At 38.6% G+C, this 16,460-nt stretch overlaps 1 protein-coding gene across 1 annotated transcript in view; it reads left to right on the top strand.

The window, feature by feature from the left end:
* The window catches only part of asic4b (acid-sensing (proton-gated) ion channel family member 4b), a 91,668-nt gene extending 82,719 nt beyond the window's left edge, over positions 1-8,949 (top strand). Inside the window, exons 6-10 of the mRNA XM_036569839.1 lie at positions 37-190; positions 3,249-3,340; positions 3,564-3,643; positions 5,044-5,223; positions 8,190-8,949. Of these exons, the coding sequence (XP_036425732.1) occupies positions 37-190; positions 3,249-3,340; positions 3,564-3,643; positions 5,044-5,223; positions 8,190-8,297 (614 nt within the window). The 3' untranslated portion in view covers positions 8,298-8,949. The remainder of the gene's footprint in view (positions 1-36; positions 191-3,248; positions 3,341-3,563; positions 3,644-5,043; positions 5,224-8,189) is intronic.
* The last annotated feature ends 7,511 nt before the right edge of the window (positions 8,950-16,460 follow it).

Genomic DNA, 16,460 nt, shown 5'->3' with positions numbered 1-16,460 from the left:
TACATAGAGTCTCAGATGCTTTTTGTTGTTATGAAGCTTTGCTGCAGAAGGACACAGGAGATTCGTGTCCATGTGAAACTCCCTGTAACGTGACTCGATACGGCAAAGAGCTGTCTATGGTTAAAATCCCCAGCAAAGGGTCTGCACGCTACCTGTCCCGCAAATACCACAAAACCGAGGAGTATATCAGGTGAGGTGTAAACACACACACACACACACACGCACACACACACAAACACACACACGCGCACACACACACACACACACACGCACGCACACAAATGCATACACACCCTGGTCAAATTACAGATTTTGTTGATTTAGAGAGAGAACACGCTTACATAATTACTTTATTTTTTGGTAACACTTTCTATGAATGTCACCTTTGTAAGCATCTATAAACACATTTATAACATGTTATAATGTATTCATAAGGCATTATAAACATAGTTATAAAAAATTATAAAAAAGAATTACACCGAAAAACATTTTATAGCCATGTTTATTATACATTATGAATTGTTAATATAATGCATTATAAATAGCGTTAATGACATGTTATAATGTCAGTGCCAAAGAAGTCCCAGCTTGGAGAGTGTAAAGTAAAGACAAATACCAAACTAACGGTGGTGTACATTACCTTTCCCACTTTGGGTAAAACACTGATGGCAGCACTAGTTTAAACTCTGACATTTGAAGCCTGTAATGTGCTTTATTGTGTATGTTTTAGTGTTTCAGTAAATCCTCCAGTAAATACTTCAACTTGAAGCCTCACTCTTAACACTGGAGGAGGCTTTAGTACAGTACGCTTCACTTTACTTAGAGCGGATAAATACAACTTATAATTTGTTATGACCATTACTTATAATGTATTATGTTAACAATTCATAATGCATAATAAACATGGCTATAACATGTAATGCATTTTTAAAAATATTTATAGCTATGTTTATAATGTCTTATGAATGCATTATAACATGTTATGAATGTGTTTATAGATGCTTACAAAGGTGACATTCATAGAAAGTGTTACCATTTTTTTAAACATACTGAAACAAAATAAAATGATAAAACATAATATTTTATGATAAATTTAATATTTTAAAGTACATGTTAAACAGAAGTATATATTAAATAAGTAAACATTGTGCACTTTGCCAAAAAATGCCATATTTTGTTGTCTTCACTGTAGAGGATGTGTTGTTACTTTCACTTAGAAAATCAACAAAACATGTAATCTGATCAGTGTGCTTAAACTTTTGTATATGACTATATATGACTACATACATACACTGCAGCCTAAAAGTATTATTTTCACAATATTTGACAATTAAGTAAATTTGTTAACAACAAATTTGATTTGATTACTTACATCACATCATCACATGTTCTCTTTAGTCAAAAGTGAACGTGAGAATCAGGTGGACCTGATTAGAGCTGCAGTGAAACTGTGCAGGAGAATCAAAAGAGCAAGAGAAGCAAATTTATTTAACAGTCAGTTCCACTGTGCTCCACTGCAAACACTTCATCAAACGCTTTTTTCTACATGAGTTTCTGTCTAATTATGACACAGTGTCAGCTCTCTTATAAAGAAATAAAAGCTACTTTAGCCTGCTGGAAATGAGTGAGTGAATGAGTTATTGAGTGAGTGAATGAGTGACTGACTGATTGAATGAGTGACTGAGTGAGTGAATGAGTGAGTGAATGAGTGACTGAGTGAGTGAATGAGTGAGTTAGTGTATGAGTGACTGAGTGAGTGACTGAGTGGGTGATTGAGTGATTGAGTGCCTGAGCGACTGAGTGAGTGACTGAGTGAATGATTTAGTGACTAAGTGATTGAAAGAGTGATTGGATGAATGTGTGATTGAGAGAGTGATCGAGTGAATGAGTGAGTGATTGAGTTACTCAGTGACTGCATGATTGGCTGAGTGAATGATCAAGTGATGGAGCGAATGCATGATCGAGTAAGTGAATCAGAAAGTGATTTATTGAGTGAGTGATTGGGGAGTGATTGAGTAAGTGAGTGAGTGAGTGAGTGAATGAGTGAATGAGTAACTGAGTGACTGATGGAGAGAGTGATTGAGTGAATCAGTGAGTGATTGAGTTACTCAGTGACTGCATGATTGACTGAGTGAATGATCAAGTGATTGAGTGATTGCATGATTGAGTGAGTGAGTCAGTGAGTAACTGAGTGACTGGGTGAGGGAGTGATTGAGAGAGTGAGCTAGTGACTGAGTTAGTGATTTAGTGATTGAATGAGTGAATCCGACAGTGAGTGAGTGAGTGAGTGAGTGAGTGAGTGAGTGAATCAGAAAGTGATTTGGTAAGTGAGTGATTGTGGAATAGGCTCCAGCACCCCACCGCGACCCAGAAGGATAAGCGGTTTAGATGATGTGTGTGTGTGTGTGATTGGGGAATGAGTAATTGAGTGACTGATTGAGAGAGTGATTGAGTCAGTGAGTTAGAGACTGAGTAAGTGATTTACTGAGTGATTTTCTAGAACATAAAAATCAAGAAAAATGTGGAACACGGGCCCTTTAAGATTCCCCTTTACCTGCTTAAAAGCTCTTTAAAGAAATGCTTAATTGGAAAATGAAAAAAATCCATAATTCAGCACTGCAGTTTTTATCAGATACAAAATTTAAATCTAAATGTACAGCTGTAAGTATATCCCTTATGCATTTAGCTTAATATAATTACTGAAGATGTTTTATGGAAAGCAGCCAACAGTCCTCAAAAGTATAGAAAGACAAGCACATACAGACAAGCATACAGACTCAGACTCACTCTCAGCAGCACACATAGAAACATCTCATCTTCTAGCTGGTTAATATGATAGAAACGCTCCGTCCCTGAAAATAATTAACTGTGTTTTCATGCAATAAAGCAAAACCCTGCATAGCATGTCCACAGCACTGTGAGCTGTTTTTCTCTCCGTTAGAGCCTTTCTGATAATCACATCATGTCCTTCTCAATTTACTCCACTATTGTTTGTAAAATTGCAATACTGAAAATGAAAATGTAATTTTTGCTCCTCCATTCATAAGCCAAATGAAGTAGCACTTTTTTTTAAATAGTCTGCCCTTAAATGAGATTATGTTGTTTCTGCTAATTATTTTCTCCCTGTATCTGGTACAGACAATCCCTTTTCATATAACACAAACAATAAGTAGCTTGTTTCCATATTGTCAGCCCAACAGGAAACTGAATGTCGCTATTGTTTTGCTCACTTATCTCCGATATTACAGAGACAACTTCCTCATACTGGACATCTACTTTGAAGCTCTGAACTACGAGACGATAGAGCAGAAGAAAGCGTACGACATAGCCGGGCTGCTAGGTAGGGTTCGTCACATATATGCTCGCTCAAGATGTTTTTATGTTGCTCAAGATGTTTTTATGTTTTTATAAAGCCTTCAAAGAAACAGCCCCTTATGCGGTTCTTTGAACCGAAGCCTTACTAAGTGCATGTAAAGAACGGAAACTGAATGGTTGAGAACATACATGCTTTTGCCTTCAGTCTCACAAAGCACTTTCCTGCTTTTTGTCCTTATGATATTCAGGAGACATTGGAGGCCAGATGGGGCTCTTTATTGGAGCCAGCATTCTCACAATATTGGAGATACTTGATTACATCTATGAGGTACAATCCATCATTCCTGCACTCCAATGAAAAGCATGTGGTACAGAGGTAGGCTGTAACCAGTGAGCACATGTATTTGAATGGGCACTTCGACTTAAAACTATAATTTCATGTGATTTATCACGCTTTGTAGTATTCTGTAGCACAGGATTGTATGCTTCATTGACATAATTGACAATTTTATATTGTTTTTGTTCGAGAACATTCTTTCACTACAACACCTGGCATTCATTACGCAAATATATCATGCAACCATTGGAAATCCCTGTGGTGTCAACCAATCTTGACTGCTATCCTAGTTACTGATCTCTATGCTAATAAATGCAACCAACTTAGCATCCCAGATAGCAGAAAGCTTTGGGCCGATTCTGGCTTTCCTATGTGAGTGTTGGTTGACTACTGGGTAGATGTCATGCATGCGGGCCAGAATAGGGCCAGATCTTGGACAGCTTCATACTGTTTTGCCTCATGCCTACATTTGTGGGACAATTCTGGCGTGAATATTGTGGACCAATAATGTAGTTGGGCCAGACTGGGACCAGATTTGTGCCATATCCTTTAGTTCTACTCACTTTATAGTGTGTGGGTAATAACTTATATTACTTGCATTTTTGTATTAGTAGCTTATAAATAATTCTTAGTAGCTACTAAATAATTATGATTAATCTAATGCTATCTTGGTAGCAGCTATTGAATAACTGCAATTAGTTTTAGTTTTTAATTTAGGTTTTCATTTAGAACTGGTGGCGCAGTGGGTAGCGGTGGCGCAGTGGGTAGCGCTGTCGCCTCACAGCAAGAATGGCCTGGGTTCAATTCCCGGCTGGGTGATCAGGGTCATTTCTGTGTGGAGTTTGCATGTTCTCCCCGTGTCTGTGTGGGTTTCCTCCGGGTACTCCGGTTTCCTCCCACAGTCCAAAGACATGCAGTCAGGCTGATTGGACATGCTAAATTGCCCCTAGGTGTGAATGTGTGTGTGATTGTGTATGTCTGTCTTTCTGCCCTGCGATGGACTGGCGACCTGTCCAGGGTGTATCCTGCCTTCCGCCCAATGACAGCTGGGATAGGCTCCAGCACCCCACCGCGACCCAGAAGGATAAGCGGTTTAGATGATGGATGGATTTATAACTGAATAATAAGCCTGTGGTTTAAGACATTAGTTTCATTCTATTCTGTTGGTTCAGCACCTAAACTAGCTTGCTATTGCTCACATCTCTCACTTTCAAGCTTCAGCATTTTATTTTAGATCAAAAGCGTCCAAAAAGGAGAAGATCAGCACTGAAAAAAAAATACTTTTACTTGTTCTTGAGACGTTACTTCTGGTGTAGTAGTTCCTGTACGGTCTCTGCATGGTCTTGTGATTATCTCAGTTTTCTTACTGTCATATTTTTTCTCACTCCAAGGTTGTCAAGTACAGACTCAAGAGACTTCTGAGGCCACAAAAGAACCAAAACCAACAGAACCAGAGGAACCAGATTCAGAACCAGATTCAGGGAACAAAGAACCTCCGAGAACAGAACCTTAGAGCTCAGCTAGCAGCTAGCACCATCGCAACAGTCAGACTAGAGGATGTCAAAGCCAAGGTAAGAGCAGAGAATTGGGAAAATTCCTCTGTGAAAGGCAGGCCTTAAAAGTTCTGCTTAAGTGAAAGTACTTAAAGGGGAAATCCACAGATTATTTGCATAATTAATAATTATGTAAATAATAAGTGGATAAGATGTAAACAAAGTCATTTAGAGTGGTTTGATGTGAATTGCTCTGTTCTTCAGAAACTGAGTCAGAATTGTTCACAGTAGTGGTGATGGGAACCAGACATCCTTTAATAAGCAAGCATTTAATAGGTTACAATGGTTTTGGCCTAAAATGTCATTTTTAAAATCCATATATTGTAGACAGGTACATGTAGGTTGAGGTAAGGAAAAGTAGTAGCCAAAGAAAAGTTCATATACATACACAATACTTACGAAAGTCAGAAGACGTGTAGGTTCACAACTTGTTTTGGACAGATCAAATAAAATAGCTATGTTTGCGCTGTAGACCACTGGTTATTATCACCACCACTGTAAATAAATCAGTAAAGAGTCTGTTTCTCTACACTGTACCAGCAAAACACCCTGAATGACTTTGTTTACATTTCCATGATTGAATTACCCAGAATTTTGGGGAAATAACAATAAACAGAATTCCGTTTTCACTTAAACTTATTTATGTTCCAAAGGTAGGGCTGGGCGATATGGCCAAAAATGTTCTCACGATAAACAAAATTTCATATTAGTTGATATCGATACACATCGCATATACATATAAATGTGAAAGCATTATTTTTTAGTTTGAAGGCTGATTTTTGCTCCTGATTGTTGGCTGATTGTTGTTTTAAACTACTATTTATGGTCAGAACATGACAAACACTCACCAAACAGTGGAACATTTCACAGATCTGTCATGGGAGAGTGGGAAAAAGGTTCTGGTTGGCTGTTTTTACCAGCTGGAAAAGCACGGCCGCAATTTTTGTAATATTCATAATTTAAGAAAGAAAACAGATCATTTTAGATGTCTGGTGACGAGTTTTAAACTGTTTAGTTTCTCAGCAACATCAGCTTAGTACTGGATTTCTGTATTCTATCATAGTAGTTTGAGGGGTGGAAGAACCACACCAGGCAAACAAAGTCCTCCTTTCAGGTACGTTAGAACTGAAATCGGTGTTTTTTTGTCTTGTTTGACCTAAAGTATCATCAATTCGCGATTCGCAATTCGTTATCGTTTATCGCCCAGCCCTATTCAAAGGCTTTGTTTGTTTGTTTGCTTGCTTGATTGTTTGTTTTACAATTAAAAAATCATTTTTGACTCACAAATTACAAATTAATGTGACCATAGACTGTCGCAACGTTTCCACTATAGTTCTTTTCAGGTCTTTGAAACTTTACTCCACCAGTCCAGTCCCTACAATCTCAAATAGAATATTTTATAAGTTTTATAAGTTTATTTCTTCAAGTAACTGCATGCCTTAGAGTAAAAAGTGGATATTTTCATTCAAATGGCATTGGAACGTTTGCCTAAAGCAGAATAAGTCAAGCACAGATTCTCCAAAAAGCAGCCTAAAGCAGTAATTCAGCAACATGTCAAACTGCAGAAGTTCTGTCTTTAATCCAAATCTAAATAATCATGTTTGGCATGTGAAGTTAGATTTTTTTTGCACTGGAGCTACACAATGTGCCTAACAACAAGTAACGGAAGCTAATGTGTACAAAGCATGTGTAAAAGCAGTAAAAGCAGCCATGAATTTTTTCCATTTTTATAAATTCTATGGTAATAATGTACAGCACAGTCAGAGACCACCCTTCATTTATTGTATTTCCAGTCAAAACGGCCATTAAGTACAAGTTATCCATTTTTCAGTATTTAGTGTGTCCACCTTTTGCCTTTATTACAGCTTCTATTCTTTTCAAGAGATTTGCTTTCAGTTTTTCAAAGAAATCTGCAGGGACATTTTTCCACACTTTCAAAGTTGAGTCAAAGTTGGTTGCATTTTCTGCTTCTCATTATCTGAGTAATTTCGAACACATTTAGTGTTGTTGAGATCTGGACTTTTTCTAAGTAAAATCTTCTTAAAAGCTACACATCCTTTCAGACCCATAGCGCTGAGTCGTCTTCTCACAGTGGAAGGATGGACAGAAACACCTGTGGATGTTTTCAGATCTGAAGCAGCTGAATTTTCTCCTTTCTCTACTGTTAGTCCTGTTTATTTGTTGGGGTCAGTTTAGGTGGTCTGTCTTGCATGGTTGTTTGGAGTCCTTCTTTCACTATGCACTCAGAGAAAAAGGTACTAAACTGCCACTGGATCAGTTCCCCGCTTGTCACTGGGGTGGAACCCTCAATGGTACATCTCAGTTCCTTTAGTCAGGGAACATAATTGTACCATAATCCATTAAAATTATTATTTTCTAAGTTATATTAACTCCACACATCCCGTCTCTAGGTTTTATATTTTTGGTTCTGTTTTAAAACATTAGTAATTATGATGAGGTACAAATATGTACTTTTCACATGGAAAAACATATTTAAGGTCCACAACTGCATTGTTTGTACCTTGATGAACAAAAAATGTACCTGCACAGAACCTTTACTTCTAACAGTGTATCTTCTAATATTAAGGAACTTTCCATTTCCTTATGAATGTGGATTTATTATATCTACTCTCCTAAGAAATATCGGTAACACTTTCTATGAATGTCACCTTTGTAAGCATCTATAAACACATCAATAACATGTTATAATGCATTCATAAGACATTTTAAACATAATTAAACATACATTTTTATAACCATGTTTATAATGCCTTATGAATACATTATAATATGTTATAAATGTGTTTATAGATGCTTGCAAAGGTGACATTCATAGAAAGTGTTACCGAAATATCTCCTAAAAAATAAACTTCTAATTAATGGCCATTTTCCTGAAAATTAAATAAATAAAGGGTGGTCTCTGGCTTTTGCAGATGTCAACCATGTCCTGACTGTTTTCTGAAGTGCAACCTCTTTGTCAACAGGACCCTAAGGACGTGATGATGGCTCAAGCACACGGCGTATATCCAGCCTCGATATTGCCAAACCACCACCATACACAGGCAGCTGTACAGCAGGACTTTGCTTGCTAGAAGAAGTTTTGTCTTAGTCTTCTCACTATCTACAATAATTTATCACTGGACTCTAGGCCCTTGGATGGAACCATGCACTTGATTCGTAGGCTACATTTACATCTCTCACCTATAAAAGCTGCAGCCAAAGTCAAACCCGTGAGGACCGCATGCCGTTGAATGCCCCCTTTCAGTGGGTGCTTGGCATGTGTCCAGGTGTGGGTCAAACCGGCTCAAACTGGCTCCACTACATCAGCAAACAGTGGTATTAGCATCATCCTGCATTAGCACCAGAAGAACAAGCCCAGTGTGCTTCACATGTGCCAGTTACACTGCAAGCCAATGTGTAGGTGTTACATTCTTGAATATCTCACGTGACACAAGGTGTTCAGTCTTCTTTGAGGGACTTCTTGTGATGGACATGACACATGTCTGCATATCACCTTCAATACCTCACACAAGCACAGTTTCTTCTTATTTTTCACCTGCTGGGCAGACGATGAGCACAGACTGGACACGTCACTCATGGAAGCAGATGTTCACAAGTGTAGCGACGCTGATGATTTCATAGTGAATATGCTCAAAAAGAAATTCCACTGATTTTTCAAAATGACCACGTTTTAATAGTTAAGATGCAAACAAAATTATTAAGAGTGGATTGATGCAGAATGGCGTATTGTAGAGAAACTTACTGAGTCTGATTTCTTTACAGTGGTGGTGATAAGAACCAGGGGTCACTACGTCCACCACACAAATATAACCATTTTATTTACTACCCAAAATCACCAGTGACCTACATGTGTCTTCTCATTTTCCATATGTAATGTTAATAATGGTAAAATAATTAAATACAAAAAAAAAGTTTACTTTAGGAACTATTTTGCCTTAATATACTTTTCCGTCATGAGCGCATTTAAAAAAATAGAGTTTTATGCCAACGTCTCAACATCTCAGTCATCATGCAACATTCCTGTAGTAACTTTCTGTGATGTAGCTTTTAGAGGCATTAAATCCTTTGAATGTCTGGTTTCCATCACGACTGCTGTGAACAATTCAGACTCATTAAGTTTAGTGGTAAACCTTTCCTTTAGGGACTATTTTGCCCTGCACAGGCCGTTGCTAAGACATTTTAGAGGGTAGACACTCAAAGGGGAAAAGGGCCACAAGCTCTTCCTGGGGTGAAATTAAACGGAGCCTTGCTGAAACCGATCTTCAAGATTGGCCATATTAAACACAACTACTATACACCAATCAGGCATAACATTACGACCACCTCCTTGTTTCTACACTCATTGTCCATTTTATCAGCTCCACTTACTATATAGGTGCACTTTGTAGTTCTACAATTACAGACTGTAATTCTCTGCTTGACCAAGGCTGACCAAGAGGGCACTTACTCAGGGTGAGCACAAAAGGGACAGGGGCTCAAGCCCCCAAAGGGGTCTATCTGTGCATGTGTTTGGACCTGCATGTACCTCTTTGGATTTAAAAAAAGGTGTTTTAGTCAAAAATCCTATCTCAAAATATCTCATTACTCATTTCATGGAATAATTTCTTTGAAGTAGCTTTTAAAGACAAACTCTGCAGACACCTGGTTCCTATCACCACCACTGTGAACAATTCTGACTTGATAAGTTTCTCTAAAAATTGAGCATTTCACACCAAACCACTCTGAATGGCTTTATTTACACCTTAACGATTTAATTATGCAGAAAGTTTGAAAAATCATTGGAATTTCCCTTTAAAGATATAAAGTTCCAAATGGGTTATTTGGAAATGCCATTTTTGGTTCCCAAAAAAAACCTTTCTGTGGATGGTTATTTAAAGAATCTTTGTGTAAATGCAATGTGCAAGAACCTCCACATAATGTAAAGATCCTAAAACAATTACAGTTTTATTTTTCTCCTAGAACTGGACTTTTTTACGCCAGGAACCATTTAGAAAATATTCTTCTCAACAGATAAAAAAAAAAAAACACACAGTCCTCTTTTCGAACCCAATCGGAAAGAAAAAATGCCACTGTTTCTCCGAGTTGGCGAAGTGTTCGGCTAAATCATATTATGTTACTTTTCCATTGTTTCATGCTTCTGGGAATGGAACAATAGCCTACAGTGCCTGTCTCTGAGAGCCAGGCGCGGATAACAGCCAGTGGAAAAATCCAAGGGAAATCACTGTATGGTCAAAATCGCCTCTGAATACAGCCATCATGACAGTCATCTCTATTCAAATGAGAAAGGAGACAAAAAATGGTAAATCAATTCACTTTTTTTGTATAACCAAGGACATGTGAAAGTCACTCTAATTCCATTTTATAGGGAACACGCATTAAAATATTAATGAATAAACTGCCTTTTTTCCCCTGTCATTTGTGAAGCTTGTGAGGAAGGTGTCTTAGTTACTGGATTTCATTTGTTTTTCTAGCATTATGTATCAGTAACATCTGCTAAAGATACGCTTGGAAATGAGGTGTGAAATATGGATGTTCATGGGTACTGGAGTATTCAGTTAACAGTGCTAGTATTCAGATACTAAAACTACTATTTGGATACTCGCTCCATTTCATCATGGGAAGACAAGTAACAATTCAGTTCAATGAAACCATAATGGATTTGCCTGTAACATTATTTGCAGGTAATTATAGCAGCACCCAAGACTACATACTACTATACCACACATTAGGAAATGGCCTACTATTTAATATGGTAGCATGAGGTGCTTTGGATGCAGCTCATGTTACCTGCGGTACTCCGAATAATGAGTGTCTTAACGTGAGTGCCCTGCCAAGGCACGCTATTAAGCACGAGACCGGGAAGGCGCTGAAATTCTCACTAAACACAGACAGTGTGTCCCAATTCAGGGGCTGTGTCCTTCAAAGGACGAGGTCTACAAAGACTGAACCGGAAATGAGACGATCTGCTCTATGACGGATTTCCTGTTTGCGTCACAGCACTGTTGTTCCCGCCCTCACCAAGAAACGCCGCTCCTGTCAAGTTCTTTTTCTTAAGTTCTTTAAAAATAGAGCCAGAAACTTTGATTTTTAGTTTTATTTTTTTAATTATTAGACATGGAGATGCTTCACCATTGGCTACTGATGAGATTTACATTTGTGTTATTAGCTACTCGCCTCAGTTTAAACCCTATACTTATATTTAAAAGTGTCTCCTCAGCTGCTTACACTATGTTCTCGAATCCTCACCAGCAAGCAATGAACCTCGGGATATGTTGGCTGGTGAAGGATCCACCCGTCGGATTCTTCGTTGTCATGGAAAAGAAGGACACATTTTTCGGCTGCGTATAAAGGAGGATTCGAAATGGACAGCCTAGTCGTGCCACTGTGACACAATTGGCCTTCAAACGCAGCCTCCGAAGGACGCAGCCCCTGAATTGGGACACACTGAGAGTCTTTATAACCAGAGAATTTGTAGTAAACAGTATTGTCGATCAATAATGTCTTCTGGGCATGTCAAATGCTAGAGGACGCCCCCGAGCTAGTCTAAAAGGAAAGGGTTAAGGCGGCACTTTGTAAGATTTGGGGATTTGGAGACCTCTCTGGTGAAAATGTGTAATTGCATGCAATGTGTGGAGGAACATTTTGTATCCTTAGTTGTGCCCCGCGAGTGTATGAATCTGATGATTGTGATCGTGTTGAAAGAGTATTCAAAGAGAGAACTCAGTCAAAACTTGGTGAAGGATGTGTTTTTTGAAGGATGTGAGTGTATTACTGTTGTAATACACTCACATTGTGTGTACACTGTTGTCATCACATCTTCATAATATAATGTTGATTTTGCATTTTATCTTACAGCATTTTATCTTATGTGAAGTTAGGAAATCTTAACTTCCTTAATTCGACCATCAACTGTCATGTCTTTTACCTAATAACTGACCATACGTTCACAGCTGAAACACAAATACGTAATCAAGTTTGTTAGTCAGACAGCTAACCGTTACTGATAAAGCTGTAAAGCTGTAACCGTTACTGTAAAGAAGGTCGAATAAAACTAAAGTGCGATAAACTGAAAGTTAATAATGTTGTGTCAGCGCCCCCTGCTGTTTATCAGAGCGTCGCCGCTCCTCAGTTTCAGTCTCCATTTCCCCAAACGCTTTAGCCGAGCGCACTAACGTTATTCCTCCTAATAAACAGACACACATTCAGCTCTGTCTCCTCACTGTAATATTTCATCATCAACATTAACACACGAAGGTAATAAGTGGGGACGGTGGAGATTGAGTCTGCAGTGTCTGGGGTTTTAAAATACTGTTAGAAAAAAAACCTCACAAGTCAAAAGCACTGTTAGCACTGTAGCGTCACTATGCTGTGTTAATTAATTAGTGAACTGTGCTGCCTGTCACTGCACAAAACGAGAGAAACTGACGGTTAATACAGAAGTTAAGACGCTCTGGGGTTTATCTTAAAGTTAGGACAGACATGAGTCATAATTCATTAATTTATTTTGACATGACCATTTTTCAACCTCTCTTTGGCCCTTATAATTAAACAGGCTGTTTTTGCTACTGTGCCTTTAAGATTGATACATGTAAACGACCTCTGTTCTGATTGGCTGTCCCATATTCCGCCTCATTCAGAAAGCGTTCAGAGCAGAAACCCTCCTTAAAACTTCCAGTTGAGTGTGCGGCGCTAAACTGCTGTAGGCTGGACAGGGTGGACATATGTAAATGAGTTCGATCTAATGACAACACACACACACACACATTTTCTAAGCCGCTTATCCTTCTGGGTTGTGGGGGGAGCTGGAGCCTATCCCAGCAGTCATTGGGCGGAAGACAGGAAACACTCTGGACAGGTCGCCAGTCCGTCACAGGGCTGACACACAGACATATACATTCACACCTAGGGGCAATTTAGCATTTCCAATTGTAATGACAACACAGAAACAATAAATTCATAAGGGATTTTTGCAGCTTATTTTCCATATATAAAGGAATGAACGGTTTTGAAGCAATGTTTACATATTATTTCAAATTCTTTTATTTATTAAAAAGCAAGAAAAGTTTGGTCTTCAATATGATATGGACCCTTTAAAATATTGAGAGATATTAGTTTACATATCGCTGTTGTCGGAAGAAAACCTCGTATTTCCAAAATGGTAAGTTTACAGGAAAAGGAAAAACCTGCTTTACTTTTAATGCAAGTCAACGGAACCAGACTTTTTTCCAATCATTTTGGGCCGTTTCTTTTGGTCCATTCATCATGAAATTTGCAAACAATGTAAAGGGTAACAGGTATTTTCAAATTATGTCAAAAACTGGAAAACGACAAAAACGCAGACAGCAGCGATATAGGTTTTATTTATTTATGTGAAACTATGTGATGTGGAAATTGCATAAAAAAGCCATAATTAAGTTGGATCTGTCAAATTTTCACTCAGAAAATCAAGAAAATATGTAATCTGACCAGGTGTGTTCAAACGTTTGCATGTGACTGTACCCTGACACATGATCTGATTCAGGTTATTGTAACAGGCAGCATATTTTTCACTCATTTAAAATGCCAGTTGGCCCTTTAAAGAGCAAATAAAGTTATTTATGTTGTGACATTTGCAAACAGAATGTACTGAAATGTGATAATGTGTTTCATGTGCTCGTTTAGCCCACACTGTTCGAGCTTTGGGTTAAAAAGGGGCTGATGAAAGTCAGGTATTGGCTAATTTGGCTGTACAGAAATCAGAAACAAGAAGAACAGTTTGCCCTGCTGCATTAGTACAGTAACATTACTGACGCTTGTTGCTTTCCACCAGTTTCCTGTGGTGTGAACTGATTGTCAACAGGGTCTGAAGGACGTGTTGATGGCTCAATCCCAAGGTGTAAATCCAGCCTCAATAGCACCAGACCACCACACGGCCCCACACAGCTGTGAAGCGTTTTAGGACAGTGATGAGCTGTGGTGTATATTAGTAGTGAATTTAAGATAATTTTGTTATATGAAACGGTAAAAACTAAATAAAGGTAACTGGTCTTGGACCAGCCAGAGGGAGCACTGTCTGCATGGAGGAAACTAAACTATGCTAGGAAAGCCTGGGAAATGTTCTATTTGCTTTTACTGCCACCTAGTGACCAGTATTAAAACTACAAAAACAACAAACCACATCTGTTACTTTTATGTGATATTTATATTTTTATCACAAATAAAATACAAGTCAAACAAATCGCTCTCCAGACTCTAACATGCTAACATGGTCTTTGACATACAATATGATCTCAGTGTATTTTTCATGGTGAAATGATTTCTTTACACTATTTCTTCCCATATCATGTAGCGACTACTGAAGGCAGGTGAAAGGCTGCTAATACACGTTCTGTAGCACATAACATGGGTTCATACCACCCAGACTAGTGGAGCTACATCAGAAAGACCAGTAATAGTGCAGTCATCAGGACCGTGTGTGCTGAAGATGAGATGTTTGGAGAGAAGGCCTTTGCTAAAAATGAGCCATTTATAACCGCTGCATGTTTTTCTTTAGGACCTACATGCACAAGGGGTAATAGCTGTTGTATGCCTATAAACCCCTGAAAGGAGCTCTCAATATAATACCTATTTGCATTTAGCGTTGTTCTACTGGGGAACACTGGCTTAATTCCCCCAAACCATGTTCATGTAAAAAATCCCATTATAAATTAGCATCTTAAAAGTATTTGAATATTCATAAAACTTTGTATTGCACATAAAATACACTACTGATTAAACAAACTGAGAATTTGGTCTTAATATTGCACATACTGTATCATTATTGTTAAATAACAGTCAACACGCTCTTATTCTTTTGTATGTACAGGGCCTGTCAGCTGTTAACACCAGCATCGTCAGTCCTAGAAAAATAAAGGTCCTCTCTACTTCAACAACAGCAGTGGCTACACGCTGCATACAGTATATATACAGTACTGTGCTAAAGTCCGAGACCACCCTTCATTTATTCAGTTTCGAGACAAAACAGCCCATAAGTACAAGTTATTCATTTCTGAGGAAATCAGGGGTTTAATTACAGAAACTTAGAATTTTTTGGCTTGATGTAGCAGGTCAAGATAAGGTTTTTCACAAACTCGTATTGCAGAAGCATATGGAATGACACTGTTCCCTCGCAAATGTTTTGCATTACGATACAAACGGTCTGCAATTGCTTGCAAAAGCTGTGCTTTGCTTAAGCTCAGACATGGAGCAGCTCGTTGAATTTACGTTGATCTTGGATTGGAATATAAACACACAGTGTCATTTCTCAAAATCAAACATGATTATAGTGACTGTAAACTGAGACTGAGGTCGAGTGTCCTCGTACAGTGCTGAATAAACTCAGCACAGACTGGCGAAGCTGGGAAAACAGCTTTTAACGTTAGCTATGCTGAAAACAAAGCTCTAATGTAGGCAACGTCGCTGGGCACCTCTGTTCCTACGTTTGCTTGCTGTCTGACAAGCATATATTTTGCGAGGGAACGCAATTTTTTGTGAGGGAACGCAATGTCATTAACTTTTTTTGTAACCTCCGTAGAAGCAAATGTTATCTTTATGTAGGAATCTTATCTTAGCATCTCAAGTTAGGAACTTCCTCGATCGAAGTCGACAATCAACTGTCACGTCTGTTGCCTAGCAACCGACCATACGCGCCCAGCTGAAACTTAAACACGTAAGCAAAAAAGTCGAGTTTATTAGCCAGACAGCTAACGTTATCTGTCGTTACTGAGGTAAAAAATGTGAAACAAAACTAAAACACGATAAACGTGACGTTTATAATGTTGTGACAGCGCTTCGTGCTGTTTATCAGAGTGTTGCCGCTCCAGTTTCAGTTTCCCAAACGCTTAGCCGACCGCGCTAACGTTATTCCTCCTGATACAACAGACGCGTTCAGCTCTGTCTCTTTATTTATTTTCTGACGAGTTTTCATCAACGTTGGCAGACGATGGTCATAAGGAGGGACTGTACAGTGCCTGCAGCGTCTGGGATTTTTAAAGCGCTGTTGTAGCTCCGTGATGCTCAATCCTGGTTCTGGAGATCTACCACGCTGGAGAGCTCAGGTCCAAAACACTTAGCTAGCTCTAATACTCAGGTGCCTCTAAAGGCTTTCAGTACCTGGATCAGGTGTGCTACATTAGGAGCTAAACTCTACGGGGTGGTAGATCTCCAGGACCAGGATTGGGCACCCCTGATCATGATCTAAAAGATTAGATAAAATG

The sequence above is a fragment of the Colossoma macropomum genome, unplaced genomic scaffold (assembly GCF_904425465.1).
Source record: "Colossoma macropomum unplaced genomic scaffold, Colossoma_macropomum, whole genome shotgun sequence".
Taxonomy (NCBI): Eukaryota; Metazoa; Chordata; class Actinopteri; order Characiformes; family Serrasalmidae; genus Colossoma; species Colossoma macropomum.
The sequence above is the reverse complement of the archived record's forward strand: the minus strand, read 5'-3'. Positions and strand labels throughout refer to the sequence as shown.